General features: G+C 35.4%; 1 protein-coding gene across 3 annotated transcripts in view; it reads left to right on the top strand.

The window, feature by feature from the left end:
• Window positions 1-19946, top strand: part of EXOC2 (exocyst complex component 2) — a 133666-nt gene that overhangs the window by 47804 nt on the left and 65916 nt on the right. For all 3 annotated transcript variants that reach the window (XM_065052522.1, XM_065052523.1, XM_021293321.2), the window contains 5 exons: window positions 3207-3352; window positions 3462-3543; window positions 4049-4151; window positions 6997-7115; window positions 17742-17867. In XM_065052522.1, coding sequence (XP_064908594.1) covers window positions 3207-3352; window positions 3462-3543; window positions 4049-4151; window positions 6997-7115; window positions 17742-17867 — 576 coding nt within the window. The remainder of the gene's footprint in view (window positions 1-3206; window positions 3353-3461; window positions 3544-4048; window positions 4152-6996; window positions 7116-17741; window positions 17868-19946) is intronic.

Below are 19946 nucleotides of genomic sequence, written 5' to 3'. Positions count from 1 at the left end.
AATAAGCAGGAATGACATGCAGATAGCTGACTCAGTGTTGGAAAGTCTGAGTGTGTTTTATGAAATCAAGAAAGTGACATGGAAGTTCACTGTTTTTCTTCTCTTGTATGAAGAAAGCAGTGACTGTATGTGTGTTTTTGTGTGGGGAGCACAAAGAAAGCAGGGGGTGTGTGAACAGCACCAGCTCTTTTCAGTAGAGATTCATTAATGCTCACAATAAAGGTGTAGCTTGAACATTGTTATTCCCCGATCTTGTTGTCTGGAATGCAAAAAACCCAAGCACACACAAAAAAACCTCTCACACACACAATATATGAAGACTCTAACGTGTCTCTGTGTGTGCAGAATATTTGATACATATAGGACAGGAGAAAAAAAGCATTTGCTGAAATTTGCCAGTGCAATCTACAATGCTCTGTGTTCTGTATTTGTGCTATGTCGTGCACCAGGCACAGATTCCTTGAAGAGCACTTTCCCTTTGACAAAATTGGATGACATATTTTAAATTAAAAAGCAAGATTTTTAGGTCTGTGACATTTTCCTACACACTAACATGAGACATACCTACCTATAAGAGCTGTTTAGTTTGATAAATGGTGACTAAAATCTGTATGCAGATAATGCAGACTGTCTTTTTCAAGCTGGATCTATAGAGGAACTTGTGCCAGGAGGTTCAGAGTGGTTTGGTTCTGTTGTGAAAAGAATTGGCTGCTTTTCCTCTTGATACTTTGCAAGTCATGATGGGTGGGAGGGAAGTAGGAATACAAGGATTTAAAAAGAGTAAATAATATTATGCAAAGTAGTTCAGGATCAAAGCTTTGTTTCTTGTCTGACCATTGAAAAGCTTCTATAATCCATGAGTAACAGGACCTGCTTTCAAAAATGACTTCAAGTCTGTAGTTGAATTTTACATTTACTGTAAGTGCATATTTTGAGAGACAATTGGCGTTGTGAGCTTGATTACAAACTCCAAAGAATAAGGATGTTTTTCATGGCATCTGAATGTGTGTTAAAGAGTGTGCCAAATTATTGGATTGAAATAGCAAGGGTTACTAGAAGCATGGTCTAGTGTTATAGGCAAAATTATAAATGTTTAGAGTTTTTGCTAAATTTAATTGCTAAACAAGCTATTAAATATGTATTTATAAGAAGTATATGGTGTGCTATAATGAATTTCATGAAGAATTGTATCTTAAAGGAGGTCAATCAAATTCCATTATGTGGTGGTTCTGTAATGTTCTATGAAAGACAACTGTTGGATAACAAGAGCTTTATTTTGAAGTAAAAAAAAAATGCACATAGAAGATAAATCAAATCATCTGTTTTGAAAACATCGTTAGTCAATATAGGACCTGAATTTTTATCCATGGACTTTATTTAGGTTTAGATTATTTGTTAGTAATCAAGATACAAAGATTGTTAATGTAGAAAGGATGTATAGGCGTGAGGAGGGAAGAAAATGTATAGTATTTTTTAAAGTCTAAAAAGGCAGACCTATTTTCCATGAAGTACTGAATTTCATTAATTTCATTAATTTGATATATTTCAATTTCCATGTAAAACAGACAAAAGCGCCCATAGAAAAAAAAGTAAAATAATTCACTTGACTTGAGGATTTCTATAGGAAATAAATTAATGAAGAGAAGATTGTGTGTAGTTTTAATCTAAAGATGGAAATCACTGTGCTATTCATGCAGTTATGAATTGTCTTTTAAAAACATTTGCATTGAATTAAAAAAAATGAGTTGAGAATATAACTTTAATTCCCAGATAGGGTACATTGCTTCTTGGCTGTTAAAGTATGGACAAGAAACATATGAATTCTAAAAAAAAAAAAAAGATCGTGTCACTTACTAGAAGGATTTACCAAACAAGCATTTATCATAATCTCAAGAGAAAAATTGTACTTTATCAGTGGTCTCTATTTAAATATCCAGCTAGCTGTTTTCATTGTGTATTTCTCCTTAATGGATTAAAGTAATCTATGCTAAATAGTATGCAGCAGAAATAGCTATCCTGACAAAACTTTTTTTACTTCAAGGCTTCAAAATTTCAACAAAGTTTAAACATTATTTAGATATAACAATTATTTTACAAAGACTACTTTTAACATGAGCAGGCCACCCACAGTGTTGAGTAGAGAAAATGGCATGCAAGCCACCCAGTGAGACTGATGTAATTTTTTTCATCTTTGCTTAAAGTATAGTCACTAGACCAGATAAAGTAGAAACTTCTACATGCAATGATCAAAAAGGCTAAAACAGTTCCACTTCTCTTTTCTTTCTTTTTTTTTGTTAATTAAAAATAAGTCACAAGTTGAAAATGCAAATATTTGCATGCATTGTAAATCTTCCCTACTATAAATTCAATTGTATTATTCTGTGTTAAGAAATAATCCATATTACAAAATAGAATGCTTTTTAGTCTGCATAGAAAAGGTTTTAAGGCTATATTTAATGTACTTACTCAAGAGTGTTCCCAGATAGTATAGAAACTTAACTGCGTGAAATCGTTGACCAAGGCTTGATCCTGTATGCGATGATGCCAGTAAGACTTTTAAAGAAATGTGAAGACAATTTGTGTTTGTTCTATTAGCGTGACCAGCTAGTTAGATTTTTTTTTTTTTTCTGTCATGCAGTTGTCTGTGATTTAATCATGGGTACTTCTAAGTGACTCACTTAAATATAAAATGTTGTTAATGATTTTGAAGACTTAATTTGAAAACACAAAACCGGTGTTTGCAAAAGCCTGTGATAACTCTTAAAGCTATGACATTGATTTACGAAATTATACTTTTGTGAAAAAAACAAAAACAAAAAACAAAACAAAACAAAAAATAAAAAAACCACACACCTTTCTATGGCTTTTTTCCATATCCTGAGATGCATAATTTAGTTGTAAAATGTGGGTCTGGAGCCAAAGCAAACTAAAATATCTGCAGCAAAGTTAAGCATTTGAAATAGGAAAGAGTGATTGTTTTTAATTGCACAGAGGTCTTACCACATTAAAATGCTAAGTGGTTCACTTGGAAATAGTATTTCATCAGTTATAAAATGTTAACACAGTTGAACTAAACTACAGAAATGTAGCAATAATTACTCATTTGCTCTTAAAAAAATTGAATGACTCATTAAAATGAGGAAAATACGTATGTCATTTGAACTAATTGCTTACTCTTTCTCTTATTTTTGTCCTTTTTAAAATAGGAGCCAGTAACACAGCAGATACTTTATTCCAGGAAGTTCTGGGTCGCAAGGACAAAGCTGATTCAACGAGGAATGCACTTAATGTTCTTCAGCGTTTTAAATTTCTTTTCAACCTTCCTTTGAATATTGAAAGAAATATCCAGAAGGTATAATCCTTTAAAAATACTTTGCTATTTGCTCAAATTAGTCTGTTGCCCTTTTCTTTACAAATATAAATGTTTGTTCTTTGTGTGTTTTGTTTTGGTTTTTTTTAAGGGTGATTATGATGTAGTTATTAATGACTACGAAAAAGCCAAGTCACTCTTCGGAAAGACAGAGGTTCAGGTATTCAAAAAATGTAAGATTATTTGCCTCTTTTCTTTTTTTTTTTCAACTTAAAGGCTAAAAAGCACATAGTAGTCTAAATAACTTTATGTGAGTTTTATTAAGGATTTTAATCCATAAAAGTTACGGATCTTTAGGAACCAATTACTCTAAACAATATTTCTGGCAAGTATTCTGAGTGAAGTCTATAAAGCAGAACATGAAATCATAGAGAATTTTATTTATTTATTAATGCTTGGTATTAACTGTACATTAAAAAAAAAAAAAAGTTACAGTGATTAAATGTGTCTTTAGGTATCTTTCACTGGCATTTTGTTGGAAAGACTTGAAAGTCCAGTTTTCTTGTTTTGTAGAACTGTCGTATACAAGATTTTCAGATGTGGCTTGTTATAAAATGAGCTATATTGATTTCCACATTAACTCTAGAAGTGTCTGATGTCCTAGAAAAATAACACAGTTTTCAGTTCCTAGCCCTGCTGAAGGCACATATTGGATTTATTTCCTCTCCCTGCCTCTAGATTATGCTGAAGTTGAAACCAGAATTGAAGCTTTAAGAGAACTTCTATTGGATAAGCTGCTTGAAACTCCATCAACGTTACATGATCAAAAACGTTATATAAGGTAATAATCTGACTAGTGTCTTCATCAGACATATCATGTTAGATCTGTTTCCTAAATAGGGTAGTAACTATTTTTATTGTGGCTTAAATACTAATTTTAAAGCTGTAAGTGGAGAATTTAATATGTTATGATTATATAAATAATGGCAGTGGATTGGTACTCCTGAGTCAGATAATAAGGAGATTTTAATCCAAACTGCCATTTAAATTTGGTTTTGGCTCTTTTACTACTCAGTCTAAATAGTGTAGTTCCTTTATATTTCATGAACACCAAGCAGTTCCCCAGTTTTCACTGAAATTCCTAGATTTTCTGCCATTCACAAAGCTGAAGTCTGTTGTAGGCCTAGTGACATGAGTTGACTGGACGGACCTTCTTCTACTGGTAGACCTTAACTTGCTTTACAGTCCTTGAACTCAAACTTTACAGTGTTCTGGAACAAGTGATGGCTTTACTTGGGAAGCTTTTGAGTTTTGGATATTACTAGGGCTCCTAGTGTGGCTTGACATTCGGAATGCTTTTTTCAGTTGTCTTAAAAGATGTAGGCCAAATATGCTGCGTGTGAAGCATTCTTAAAATTCTGACACTCATGTGAGGTCTTCAGTGTTTTGTACACTCACCAGGCACTGTCGAACAGAAGTGTGGAATTGATATATTAGGTCCCTTTGTGTTAGTTTATGAAGACAATGGCAGTGTACATTTGTGTAGAGTGCTTCTCATTCTTCTGAGTGCTATATAAATACTGCCCATTTATTGGAATTGTGTTTTAAGGTGAGTAGTTAAGCATTTTGTCTCTCTGAAGGAGACACTACTGTTTCCTTTTTATGTCAGTCCTGAAAACCTTAAAGAGCAGCTTCTTTATCTAAGCCAAGTCTTATGATCTCTTCTAAGGATTCTTTGGAAGAATCAGAGTTGAATATGTGTTTGATTATGAGTTTATTGTTTGTGGGGGTTTTGTTTGTTTGTTTGTGGGGGTTTTGTTTGTTTGTTTGTGGGGGTTTTGTTTGTTTGTTTGTGGGGGTTTTGTTTGTTTGATTTTTGGTTATTGTAGTTTTTCTTTAGGCCCCTTACCCTGAAGTGTATTGAGTCTTTAAATATATCCCAGCCTACGATAAAGCAGACTGTGTTAATGTAACTACCAAATGTATTTCCACATGTAAAATAATATAATGCAGGAGAGCAGGGAGTGGACAATTGTGAAACAATTTATTTCTAATGAATTAACAGAATGCCAGCATACAGAGCAATTAAATTAGTTTCACTACTTCAGATATACTAATGTGTGCTAGCATTTTCTGGAGGCGAAGTGTGAAGAAAACTTCCTTCAGAGCACTTCAGCTAAGAGGAAATTAATAAAACCCTAATTGTAAAATTATTTGCATAAACCCTGCTATTTTTATGAGGGTTTTTCTTCCTTTATATGTTTGTTTTGTATGTCTCCAATGTCTAAGACTGAGCGAGACCCAAAATACTGTGGTTTTACCCCTCAGATGCTCAATGTTTATCTTTATAATTAGACTTCAATTCATATTTTCGTCTCACTTTATTCTGGTATTTACACTGATAATTATTTTATACTGTTCACAAACAGTTTACAATATCACTTAACAGCCAAGTAGATGTGTTTTTTCTAAGACCAGTGTTATTTTTCTTTTTTTTTTTTTAATTTTGTGTCTAAGCAAAGGCTAAAGTCCCCCTTAACAATGAGGAAGGACTTGCGCTCCTGATTTATAAATGTCACCCTGTCCAAATTGTGGGTTGTGTCATGTTCTTATCCATTCAACCAGTCCTACGTTGACAGTTTATTTTTTGTTCAAGTGATGCAGACAGTTCTCAAATAAGACAGAATTTTGCAACGCGGTCCTAATTAAAATTAGGCATTATTGTAGTAATGCAGCTTTTGTGAAGAAGTTAAACATTACCTACACTGCTTAAAATAATAAATAAGTCTACTTCACCTTCAGCATCTTGAATTTTTGAATCTGCCCTCAGTCTCATTAATGCAGAATGGAAAGGAGCACATTAAATAGTAGAGCAGATACTGCTTTTTGAAAATACTCTTTTGAAAGTACTGTTCTCAGATAGTGTTGAATGCCAAATGTTAGCCTATAATACTTCTATGTTCCCTTCAAAATCACAACAGCTGGTTGCTAATACTCCTCTTTCCCCAAAGACAGAGGGTGTTTTGCTTCTGCTTATTAGAAGCCCCAATTCTTTTAATTATCTCTCCTCCCCTCTTTTTTCCCAGACTGTTTGCACATCCTAATGGGAAAAAAAACAAGAACAACAAAAACAAAACAAAACAAAAAAACCCACACCCACAAAACAAAACACCACACCAGGAGCTTGGTTTACATTTGTTAGTGCATGTGTGTGCTTAATGAGCTGCCAAAAATTAATATATTCTCTGTTTACTTGTTAAGGTAATGTGGTGATACAATCAGGACATATAAAGCAGGAAGAAAATACCATATTTAATGTGCTTGAGATGTCATCATTGATTCCAAGTGAGACATGAAGTACTGAACTGCAGCCTTGGCAGATAAGAGCTTGGTTTGCCAAGTACTTTACTAGAGACACACGGAAAATACATATTAATGTGCTATTAAATATACATGAATTTGTTTATTTCCACAAGTTTTTTTGATGTAATTTTGCTACGCTATATGAAGAATGGAGCATGCAAAGCTTGTGTTTGCATTGGGTATGAGCGTATCTTAACAATTCTTGAATTTTAAAACTATGTTTCAAAAAAAGAAAAAGTAGTTTTTAATACATCTTTGGTCTGTTTTAATGAGGCCTTCAGTGTGTCAAGTCAGAACTGTGATTTTTGGACTGGGTTTTACAGATATCTTTCAGATCTTCATGCGCCTGGGGACCCTGCTTGGCAGTGCATTGGTGCTCAACATCAGTGGATTCTGCAGCTCATGCACAACTGTAAGGAGAGCTATGTTAAAGAACAAAAAGGCAAGGATATATTTTTGTTTTATGCGTGTATATATATATATGTATATATATATGTGTGACACTTAGGAATTTGGCATTGCCTTTTATTTGACAAGTTTTAGTGTATGAATGATATTGGGGGGTTTTTCTCCTCCATTTTGATAGCTTTTTATGAAGTTGAATACAGACTTGTATTTTTTTCTTTATTCTATTATAAAAACAAAACAGCAGTTGGACTTTTCTTTTTGTTTAACTTACAACTTCTAAGCTCTTTACATGGGAAAAGCATTAAATTTCAATCATCTGAAGTTGACTGTCCTCTTGAAATTCTTCTTTGAGGTCGTATGAAGTTTGGATTGTTGTCTGAATATGCCAGTTAGATTTCTTTGTCACAAGATATGCCATTAGTATATGGATATGTGGGGCATTGGGGCATAGTGGAATAATCTGTCTTTTCTTGACATGTAGTGTTTCTTGTTCTTTGTTCATGTGCAGTTTCAAAATTCAGGCTACACTGTTCAGACACAGACCTGGGAGATGGATAAATTGGATATTTAGACAGGTTATATTAAGACCAATATGAATACTTAGTTGTATTCTGTCTTTGACTTTGCCAGTGTTGCTCCTTAAAGAAATGTGCACTTGTAGCTATTGCTTTCAGGTGTGGTAGCAATTTAGCTACCAGTTAACATGGTTTGTTATCTTAGAGTATTTTCAGAAGGGAGTAGATGGGAAGCTATTGGCCTGGCATTTCCAGTAGTAAAATCTGAAAACTGGATTTTTAAATTAGAAAATCACGAGTAATGCCTAATTTCTCCAGAAGTCTTAATGAGTTTGCTGGTATTTCTGAAATGAGTAGGCATATTGCAATCTGGTCTCTCTTGGCTTATAGGTAACTCCCATGTTTACTACTAGTGTGTGTGTATCCCAAACCAAATAAGGTGTTCTCTTCTGAGAAACCGCAGAAATCTTACAGAGTTGGAACTGCTGCAGAAATGTGCTGTAAATTGCTGCAAGAGGCTTAAACTCTTGTTAGCAGAGGTTGTGACATCAGGTATAGAGTTCACAGGGTGCATCATATATGACAGTGATGTCAGTACATTTTGGCTTAAAGCACTCACCAACCGTCTTTGTTCCACAACATGACGTGGAGTCCTGTGGGACCAGCTGGAACACCAGATTGGTTTCTTGGTCTTCTGGTCAAAATTCAGAACGTTTTCAAAACCTCCCCACCTTCTCTCCTCGGCAAAGCCCTGAGCTGTGACCACCACCACCCGCCAACATAACAGCTGTCAGGAGCAAAACTCACAAAAATAGCTGTGGTTAACAGTTCAAAGCTTGCTCTGTTCACTTGCAAATTGTTATATAGCCATCTCTCAGCTTCTTAGCAAGAAAAACAGGGGCATGAGGATACTAAGTGCTTCAGACCTTTTTGTTGTAGTGCTCTATATAATTTTGAAGTGCATGCTCCAGTAAATGAATGGAAAACATGTCTGAATTCCTAGGCTTGCCTTGAAAATCTCAACCAGTGTGGTGTTTTTCTTGCAACAAATCTGCTTACCTCAGCCTTAATATCAAAGGGGCTATTATGTTAGCAGCTTTTTTTGGCTCACAGAAGAGGGAATTTAAATAACTTGAATGCCCGGTAAATGTATGTATGAATAGTTAATAGTTAGTGCATATATGAAACAAACACTAAGATATTATCACTTCTATTAAAGAACTCATCAAATTTCAGTAGTTTTCTTCCAGCCTTTTATGTGATCATTACTAATGTAGTTTTAGGATACATTGTAAAATATTCAATAATTGATCTTAGTTGATAGAATTTCTCACTTAGTATCTGGTAGGACAAAGGGAGGTTGCTGAATGTGTTTTTTTCCTTTCCATAGATCTTTAATTTTGGCATACACCAGACAGGAGAAGGAAAAAATAAAACTTGGAAGAATTGCTATTAACTGCCAAGTAGAATAGAGGTGATTGTGATCAGAAGCATGGAATGTATTTTAATCTACTTCAACAGATGTATGCTTTTCAAAGAGGAAAATTGTGGGCTTTTACTCATAGATATAAAATTGATTGTGCTAGACTTTGAGCAATCTAATCAACTTAAACAAGTCAGAAATGTGGTTTATGTGTTCATAAATTCACAGGTTATTTGTAAGAGAAAATAGTAATAAATTTTCAAACATTAGACTCCTCCAGTTCAAATGTGCTTCCAAAAAAGATTATTTTGTATATCAAGCATTTGGAGGAAGAGGTGGGTTGTAAGGTTGATACTCTGATGAAAAGGGCATTAAATCTCTTTCTAGGTTACCCTTTTCAACAGGGATAACAGGCATTGTTTCTAGCAGATGGTAGTATTCATATTGTGTACGCTGAAATAAGCAGACAGCAATTACAGTTCCACCTTGAACATATCAACAATTCCTTGCTTTTCTTAGCTTCATTCTTCTTCTGACTGTGAACCTGTGCATTCAAACTGACTTAGTCAAAACTTTTCAGCACAGTAAACTTAAACCTCAGTAGCAGATTGTGTCTATTTTTGTGTTTGTGCACGATTTTTCAAGTTTTGACTGAGTTTATGCCAAAGCATTTTGCTGCTATTTTATTAGTTTTCAATGCAGGGCTGTGCTGTGAATCGTTAATGAATTTTACTACCTGAAATGGATTTGGAATTAGGTGAAAGCCTTTGCTTTTCTTACTTGGAAAAGTCGTTATTGAAAACTCAGACATTCTGGACAGGATTTTTGTAGCTGATTGTTAAAAAAATTATTCTCAAAAAAACTATTTGCTGGACATGATGTATCCAGCAAGGGAAATTCATCTAAGTGAATTCTGAGGAGAACTTACTTCAAATTTAAGTCAGTGATATCATAAGCCAACAGTGTGCTCTCTGTACAGAACTGTGCCAGTTGTCTCCATACTAGTAGGAGGTTAATCTTTTAGTCATTACAAGTGAAATAATTTCATTTTCTTATAATAGAAATAGCATATTCTCCTCTCTTCTTTAAGACATTTAGTGATGTGTCATCCCATCCAGCCCCCTAGTAATGGCAGTCAGGACAAATGGCTCTGTATAGCCATAGCAGACCTTCCTCATTTGTGAGGTAAAAAAAAATGCAGGCAGTTGATGTTCATTTTATGAGAAACTGTTGGAATCCAAGCCTGTGTGTTTTAAAGAGTGGATATGTGTGTATGATGGCAGATAAAAATTTCTCCTGCTCTGAAGTGCTCTGAAGTATGAGCAGCCAGGACAAAGAGACCACACAGCCAAAGTCAGAGTGGAAGCATGAGACAGTACAGGGGATGCCCAAATCACAAAGCTGTTCTTCTGCTTCCCTGATGGTCAGATTTTTTCTTTAAAAGTGCAGCTGTAGATATGGGATTTATTAACTTCTTGGTTTTTTCTATTTAATATTTATCTGCATCACTAATGGAATAGGCAGTTGCTCTCTTTTATTGTTTTTGAAACTTTTTTTTTTTATGAAGTCATTTCCTGAAGCGTTGATGAATTCCCTTCATAAATCTGATCACATCCCGCTATTGCTGCCCCACTGCAAGGACCTGAAGTAGGCAAAGCCACTTTGCTGTGGTTACTTAATATGTAGATGTATTAGAGAGAAGGAGATTCATGAGGCTGAATGGACAGGAAAAAGAGCATCTTGAAGGCTCTGAATATAAAGCTCAACATGGAAGAAGACTGTGCTCCCTCAAAACAAAATTTCTTACATCTCTAGCAAGAGATAGTTGAATGATGAACTGAATTGTGCTGGTATTTTATGCCTTGTATTGGCTGAAGTCTGAATAGCTTCTTCTGAACTTTGAACTAGGGATTTGTAGAAGTCTGTGGACTTTTAAACGTGGTACCTGGATAGTAAATGATTTCCTTCAATTAAGATTTTATGTATTTGTAATTTTTGACTTTACTTTGCAATTGCCTTATTATCGGGGCATGATTGTAGTTTTTCACTATGGTTTATGCTTCCCAGACTTGTTGGAGCACAGGAAACATGGGGGATATAATGACATAAAATGACATGAAAATAAATGTAAATAAATGAGGTTTAGTTTAAAATTTGCCTGGGGCTCTGGGCAGATAGCCAAAATGAGTTAAGCAAGGAGATTCTTAACGTGAGTATCAGGGAAAGAAGCTGTGGAGGTTAAGACTCTTCTCTGTGTGGCCAATGGTTATTTGCTTAGACTTTAATAGTGCCTTAGTAGGTTTCATGGTACTTTGAGCTAAAATGGACAGGGACTGTAATCCAGTTATCATCAAACTGACTGAAACAGTCTTAATTTCTTAACAGACCTTTGTCTGTTAATTTCTTAACAGACCCTGTAACAACTCCTTAACAGACCTGAGATATGTAACATTTTTTGCAAGCAAGCTATCTGTTTGTACCCTTTAGAAACTAAGACTGTAAATGGAAACACTAACACAGTTGTAGTGTGATCTTTCTGCTGCTCTTTTGTGTTGCAAGATGTATAATATACAACTTATTGAAGTTCCCAAAATAGAGACAGTTCTCAAAACCAGAGTGTACTAATTTGATCACTGTGATTTTTGTTGCAGTTCTTATTGATGGAAAAAAAAATTGCAGCACTCAGAATGTGATGCACAGCTCTCCAGATATTGTAAAAAACTATGCAGAGTTTTGCTGTGCCGGAGTGACAGCAGCTGTATGTTGCGTGAAGGAGAGAGATGGATGCTTAGACCGCGTTGTTCTTTCTTATATGGCACACTGAGATTCTATTCACCTTGCAATGAATGATCCATCTTTGTTAGATCAGACAGGCCGGCAAGGCTTGTGTCAAAAGGGCCTTTTCAATTTGTTATCTTAGCAGCTGGTTCTCTTCCATTGCCTTTGCTTACTGTACATCTGGAAGAAGACTTCTTGCAGCTGGGAGCTATTTCATGTCTAAACCACATCCCCTGTCCGTAGCAGAAATACCCTTTTGACAGCAGATGTCAAGCAAACCCTTAATGGGTTATTAATTAAAAGAAAAAAATAAAAAGACTAAAAATTAATCAGTACAAATTTGACACTGGATTTGTTTTCCTTTTTTATTACCCATATGTGTAACTTTGCTGTTATTTATAGTTTTTGGTAGAATCTGACATGTTCAGAAGTGCAGGGGACATTCTCATTTTATATAATATTTTATATAATACTTTAATATTTAGAGTATTATTGAAACAGTAAATATTGTGATTAAAAAGCAGCACAGATAGTTTAAAATGAAAATTGATAAGATTATTACTTCTGAAGATAAAGCGAAACACTTCTGTGACCAGAAGTTTGCCTTGGTGTCTGCTCTAGTCTTTTAGTTCCTTATTTGGGCAGTTAAGTAAAAGCAGGTTGTTTTCAAAGTTGCTGATGTCCACTGGAGCTAGTGCTGGTAAAATGACGTCATTTTTATTTATGTACTGAATTGAAATGTTTGGCTTGCTCTTCAGTATTTTTTTGGCCTGCAGGATGGACAATAAGGATTACCCTTAGGCTGTGAAGTACTTAGAACACCACTGGATATAATAGGTCCAATTACCCTTTTTGTGGTGAACTGAAAAATAGTTCCATTATAAATATTTTTAGTATAATGAAGACTAGCCTTAAGATTTAAAAAAGCATTAATTTTAAAATGTATTGCAAACACATTTTTTCCATAAAGTGCAGCAATTTCAGTCTTCTGCACTCTTCTGTCTGCTGGAAATACAATCCATTTTCTTCTCAATCATTGAAAAATGTCAGGTTCCTAATAAATGCACAGTTAGAAGAATAAAAGTCCTCAAGAAAAAGAATAAAATGCAGTCGTTCATCTGTTGAGCAGGTTAATTTTTCGGTAATTTCTCCTGCTTGCCTAATTTGTTGCCTAGACAAATTGAAATTCTCAATGCGGTGTCCTTGAAAGGAATCTCAGCCTGGTTGTGTCTGTGCAGGCTCCAGGCGCTGTTTGGTCAACAAGCAGCAGTGGGTGGTCAGGCTGCAGCACAGGACAAGGACCCGCTGTGAGCAGGAAAAAATGTTCAAAGGTGTTTAAGGGTGGTAAGGAAGTCTGTCGCCCTTCAGAGAGTCTAGAGGCTATAGATCAGCCTTCCCTCGCTATTATAGCCTGTGAGAAAATTCACTGTAGGATATATAATGGATGAAAGAGTACAGTAACTGTATTCACCTGGTTGCACATCTGTAGGGTCTTTTATTTCGTTTAATCTTGCTCACATACACGCTGTCTATATGCATGCAGTCTGTGGAATAACTGGTGTTTGAATTACCATGGAAAATTACACTGAAAAACTATTCAGCCTGAGGCTGGTCACTTGTTAACAATTTTCTTTGTCACTGCAAAAAGTACTGGCACTATATTATTCCCTGGTCACCCAGTAGCTTTTGTAAAAAGCTTTAGCTGAATGTCATAGAAGTGATGCGCCAGGCTGGTGGAATTACAGTGGCTGAGGCTGGGTTACAGGAGGGAGGCGGGAGATGTGTGACTCGCATAAGAAACCTCTGCCCGTCAGGCTGCAAGGGAGGGAATAAACAAGGAGAGTTGCGGAGCGATGGGTATTCCAGAACAATTTTTACAGTCGATTTGGTAATAGCTTTAAAATACGAGAGGAAAGCTGCTTTTAAAGATTTAAATCATTGACTGGTTTTGCAGATCATGGAAAAACCTGATTTAAGCAAAGTTCATGTTGGTTGTCTTTTTAATGGAGACTGTAACATGCTGCGTGCCAAGAGCATACATGTGACATTCCAAAAAATGGGGTCATGGTATGTACATGAGCCGTAAGTGCTGTCAGCATGTAAACACCCTGTAACAACTCCAGTACTGATAAACTTAGACTAAACCTGCAATTAAGGGACTTTTGATTTACAGAAAGTGAAAGCACAAATTAAATAAATTACCTCAAAAAGCATTGCACTTATTTTTTTAGATCCTTATATTGGTGAGATCTTACTGCAGTAGAACAGGTCCTGAACAAAGCTGTTGAACTATTTATATTTGACACAGTATCTGAATGTTTTTATTTCATTCTACATGCTTTCAAAATATCTGTGCACAAAAAGTTGAAACCTTTAAAATCCTTTTAAAAAAAAGGCAATGTTAAGATTTTTAAAACTTTTTATTTGGTCTTCTCATGATTTTACAGTTGTAAATGTAGTAAGGCTTTAATTATAGTTCTGTTTTGTCATGACTGATAGAAGAAGAGAATGTAGTACATTTATTTTTCCTGTGTTTCTTTGGTTAAATATACACTTGGCACTGGAGTCACTGAAAGATATGCTACATGTAGATGCTGTATTTTGGAAAAAAATACTTCTGTAACTTCAAAGATGCAGCACATTTTTAAAAAATGAAGATCTGTCAGGAATGTATTGTTCATGCTATTTATACAACATCTTAAAACCTGTTAGCACAGTAAAAAGTTAATTTCTTGAAACTTGAGATTGTTGCTGTCCTATATTTAGGATCTAGGAATGTAGAAATAGTACACAAATCGAATAATGAATAGGCAGTAAATTATTTTTTGGGTAGTTTATTTAGTTTTATAAATATTATTGTCTACAGTACATACTAATATTAATTCATTGTATTACATTATGCTGCTAAATTTAAGCTTCTGGCTCCAGAGAGGGAATGAGTTGGGATGGGAGGAAGATTGTTTGTAAGTTAAGTCTCACTTTTTTACAAGATTTATGTGTTAGCGTGCAGTCTTCAAGCGCTATCTTCTGGTAGGGTGAAAGCAAGATCAGCTTTGCTAATATAGTCCAGATGTTTATTAGTCCTGAGGGTATATGAGCTGTTGTAGTTCCCTGCTGCTGTGTTATACTTGCTTGTAATGCAAGACAACCAATTAAGAAATTAGTTCACGTTAAACTTTCTTTTCCTGGTATGGCTGCAAACTGATGATGTGGTTTTTCTGGTGGAACAAGAGAGTATTCTTTACATGTTTTCTGTTGCTGGTGAATATATAAACCATTTGGGTAGTGTGGGGTTAGTGTATCAGCAGAAATACAGAATTTTCACGTTTTCAGCTCCCTCAAGCAAATGGTTTTAATTGAACTAATTCACATTAAGATGTTTTGGTAAGTGTGTCTGGTTTTCTTAATTCTGAGGTTTAATTGGCACTGTCATTTTTAGAAGAAATTCCTCATATTAACAAGGTGTTTGAAAGGTGAGAACCTAAATTCTATGTGAAGACATCAAAGAGAGAAGTTTTGGTGTATCATTACTTTTTTTAATCGTAGTGTTTGTAAAAATAGCATTGCTGCACTCTTGGGGATTTTTTTAGTGTATGTTTTAACTAGCAATGCCTGTAACAATTCTGATTTGCCCTTTTTGGCATATGTTTTTGGGTTGTTTTTTTTTGTCAAATAAAACACAGACATGTTCTTAGGGAAGCCCAAGAACTATGTGAGACACTCAAAATTTCTCAGGGTCTTCTATACAATTTTATTTTTATTCTGGGTAGAAACTGTAAGATATTGAATGAGTGCTTTTTTGTAATCTGGGGAAGAATGAATTTGTTTTGGTTTTACTTCATTATGTAAGGTTGCTGTAATGCTTTCACAGGAGTTAATTACTGCAAATTTACAACATTTAAGATATGTTTTAGAAGTCATCGATGTTTAAATCATAAGTACTGCTTATGTGTGACCTTACACAGGTTTCTGCTGTGTATAAGTATTTGCATAATACATGTCCATAATTAACTCCTTTCACTTGCAGCATACATACTTCAAAAAATTCTTGCTCAACTCATTGTAGATCTTGTCTGTGACAGTGGATAATACACTGAAATCACTGCAGTGGATTCCATGTTGCTGAAAACTCAACAATTTTAAAGGTGTCATAAAGATTAGGTTTTTTAATAAGTGGTGTAGGAGTTAAAAAGTGAACAGAATCATAATGCAGGCTAAAGGTAGCGTGGGTAGGTTCACCAAGTCAGTTAAGGCAGTGTGTCTACCACAATTGTGAATGATGTAGCAAATTGGATCCCTTTACTTGGGTGCATCACAGTATGAACAGTACTAAGATGAATGGAGGAACCAACAGCTCAGTAATGTCAATGCCACAGTGATAGGCTACAGGAAAGCTCTTTAAAAGCCATTAAAGAATTACGGGAGGAGGATCTTCTTTCAAAAGGAACTAAAACCCAATGCTGTCACCTATTGGAAGTTTGTGATAAGTTTCACAATACTTAATACTGCTCTTTAAGCCCCAGCAGCTGAAGTGACTAGTATATCTTTATATACTAGTGAAAGTATATCTTTACTACCATCCTGGTCTAAGAGCAGCATAAATTCAGAATAAATGTTCTTCAAATCCCAGTTACTTCGTTATATTCTTGAATATGAGTATTGCAGTGTTGCAGCTGGTGCTCTTACTGTGTGGCCTTCCTGTTATTTTAAGTGAATATGGGTATTGATGGAAGTGATCAAGCAAGATAAACTCAAATGCTGAGATTCTCACTACAAAACTCAGCATGAATTACCAGGAGAGGTTTCATCTCCATGTAAGAAAAGTGTTGGTGGTTTTTGTTGCTGTTTTTTTGTTTTGTTTTTGTTTTTTTACTGTGAGAATGATCGATCACTGAAGTAACCTCCCCAGGGATGTGGTAGAGTCCCCGTCACTGGAGGTTTTCAGGATGCAACTGGAGAAAGTGCTAGATAATCTCCTCAGGGCTCCCATTCCCACAAAAGATTTGACCAGATGATCTTTCGAGGCCCCTTCCAACCTGGCCTGTTCTATAATTCTGTGAATTGTGATTCGTTTAAGTTTAGCTGTTACAGCTCAGTTGGCCAATGCCAAAATACTTTTTGATGGTTACTTTCAGAAATGTATCTGCAAGGTGAAATGCATAAAGCAGCAATTTAGTCTTTAGAAGAGGCGCTGGCAGTGTCCAGAACATTACAAAATTTTCATGGTCTGCTCGTTATTGTATGGTTGTTTTCCAAAATGTATGTTAGACTCTTAAATTATCCACCTCCATTAGATTAGATCATTGCTTAGGACTTGCTTATAGTGATCGAAATATGGACAGGTACCTAAAGAAAAATATAATTATTTGATACACTGGGAAATATTTTGCGTGTCTGTAAATATGAATAAGTACGGGGTGTTTTACAAACATGCACAAGCATACAGTGCCATTAGTTCATGTGCTTCATGATGGATGGACTCTTTCTACCTGAACTCTATAGAGGTCAAACAGCTAAGAAGTAGCTGAACGCTCTGCCCTTTACTGCTTTAGCTGGAGGCGTAGGAAACATTTGCTGTTGAAACATACATTTTGGTACACACCAGAAAAAATAGTGTGTGCTGTGTCACTAGTGGCATAAATACATATTTGTCCATGTCTTTTAAGGAGCTAATTGTAGGGCATTAATTAAAGTAAAAACAGATAAACATACAAACCAAAGAATGGTATTTCCCACATGGAACTTGTGGTTTTGGCTTTGTTGCAGGAGTCAATAGTGGTGTTCTTGAGTAGCACTGATGTAGATGAACAGTCTAAATAAGCAAGGTTAAGAATGTTTTTGCTTGATAACTTTTGTCTTGTATCACATCTGAGTTAAATTAGAATTCTGCATGCAGTCAATTGATGTGCAAAATCACTGTAACTTTTTTTCCCTTTGTCCCTAGGCAACTCATTGCTTCATAGCCCCATGTTAGATCTGGACAGTGATGTGCGTCCATCACCAATTGGCCATCTCAGTCAAACTGCTTCACTGAAAAGGGGCAGCAGCTTTCAGTCTGGCCGTGATGACGGTAGGCATCTGTTTCATTTGGAAAAACAAAACTGCAGTTCCCTATGGGTGTGGTGTAGTCAAAAAACACAAACAGAAACCCACACTCTGTGTGTTTGTTTTAGTTTGTTACCAAATTATTTCTTCTGATGGGTTACCATTTTCTACTAAAGAGATGCTATATGTTTTTTGCAAGTAACGGGCAGTTCATAGCTGAAATCTTTCTTAACATGTAGTAGAAAGTAATAAGAGTTGTCTTACTAGAAAACAAGACTTTTTGTTTTGGTTTACATAACCACCTACTGGCTACCACCTTTTGCTGTTGTTATATCTTTTGTGTGTGTGTTCGCTAAGATGGCTCTCCTTGCATTTGCTCCTTCTGTGACTTCTTATATCTGGTCCTTGTTCCCTAATTCCCTAAACTCAGGGAAACAAAGTATGTGATGAAGCCCCATCAGTATGTCCACAGCCAGCTGAGCCTTTGTGTGCTGTGTTTTCAATACCCTTGTCCAAACAACTTAATCTCAAGAGTGTTTCATGGTAACCACAGGAAACAGAAAACATGTTTTTCACAGGATAGGTAATTTCTTAGTACTTTTTTTTTTTTTTTTTCCAGAAAGTGGGGTTTTATGAAGGACTTTTTGGCTTTGGTCTGCTTTGATGTTAATCTCTTCCCAATTCCATGGACTTCCTTGGAAAAAAAAAAAAAAATCTATAAATACTGGATTTTTTTTTTTTTTTGAGTAAAAGGCAGAATGAAGGGAATCTTTCAAGAGCATAGAATGAAGAATAATGAGAAATGCACATTCTTGTGCTGCTATGGTGTATCTTCACATGCAAGACAATTAAATTGTGTCACAGTTTGAAGTTGAATGTATTTCAAAATGTAAATTACACAGACTCTTCAAAATATACATGTATACCAAGTAATTACATTACTGTGTTACTGTTACCTTTGTCTTTCCTCAGCCCAAAACCTTGAATGAAGTTGATTAGCAAGTGTTACAGAGCAAAACAGTAAATTACTGGTTGTTCTTGGATACCGTCCACTAACAATACACACACCATGCTTAATGTAGCAAGCGACATCCAAAATCCAGTTTATTTTTCCCTTGTTTGAATGCTTTTCCGTGTGATTCTCCTTAAATAGTTGCATCTACGGAAGGCAATTCCAATTCAATCAATTATTTTTGCTTTTAGAATCTTAGTTATGGATCCATAACCTTTTACGAGCTGGAAAAGATAAATCTTCAGCAAGCTCTGCAGATATTGTAGCTCCCAGTTTAAACTAAGATTCAAAGGAAAACTGGAGAATCAGAACATCAAAATAATCAACTGCAAAGGCCGCAGAGTTAGAATGACTTGCCTCTGAGTTGAGTTCATTGGTACTTGGGTGCAAGTGCCCACTGTGAGCTTAGTTAAAAGCTCCACCATCCTTGCGTTTCTCTGAGTGGAGAGCCAAAGTAAACCAACCGCTTGTCATATCTGTGTAGGAGCTGCCATTCCAAATATGCCATGATGGGCCCTGTTTTCAGGTTGCTTGTGCATTCTTTTGTTCTTTAGCAAATTTGAGGATTTTTTTTTTTTTTGATGTCTTGGAGTGTTTTTTTCACCCATGTGATTGGCAGTGATTGTCCATGAAATGGTTTGAACAAATGACTTTGAATTGAAAACTGCAGTATTCAAATAAATTCACCTCTTGCTTGAGCATAAGTTCACGAGAATATAGAAACAGTAGCTCTGGTTTCATCTTTATGATATTATAGCACAGATTATAGTAGAATAAATTTTTAAAAAATTTGCTTTGATAGAGATTGGAGCTTTCCCTAGCAAAGAAATCAAAATATCCTGAATTTATGACCAGAATATCCTTTTGTCATGATGTGAAGTAGCTTAGTCTAACAAATGTCTGCTGTGTGCAGACTTGGGATTAAGCCTGAAATATGCTTCCTGGAGGGGAGAAGAATTTCATACATGAAGTCAATCTTGCCAGTGTGTTTCCAGTTAGGAACATCCCTGGTTATAACCTTGGGTTGTTGCTGGAGCTTTTGGCAAAGATGAAATGATTACTTGAAGGAGCTGAAATCTTTTGGTTAGAACT

Source organism: Columba livia, chromosome 2 (assembly GCF_036013475.1).
Source record: "Columba livia isolate bColLiv1 breed racing homer chromosome 2, bColLiv1.pat.W.v2, whole genome shotgun sequence".
NCBI lineage: Eukaryota > Metazoa > Chordata > Aves > Columbiformes > Columbidae > Columba > Columba livia.
The sequence above is the reverse complement of the archived record's forward strand: the minus strand, read 5'-3'. Positions and strand labels throughout refer to the sequence as shown.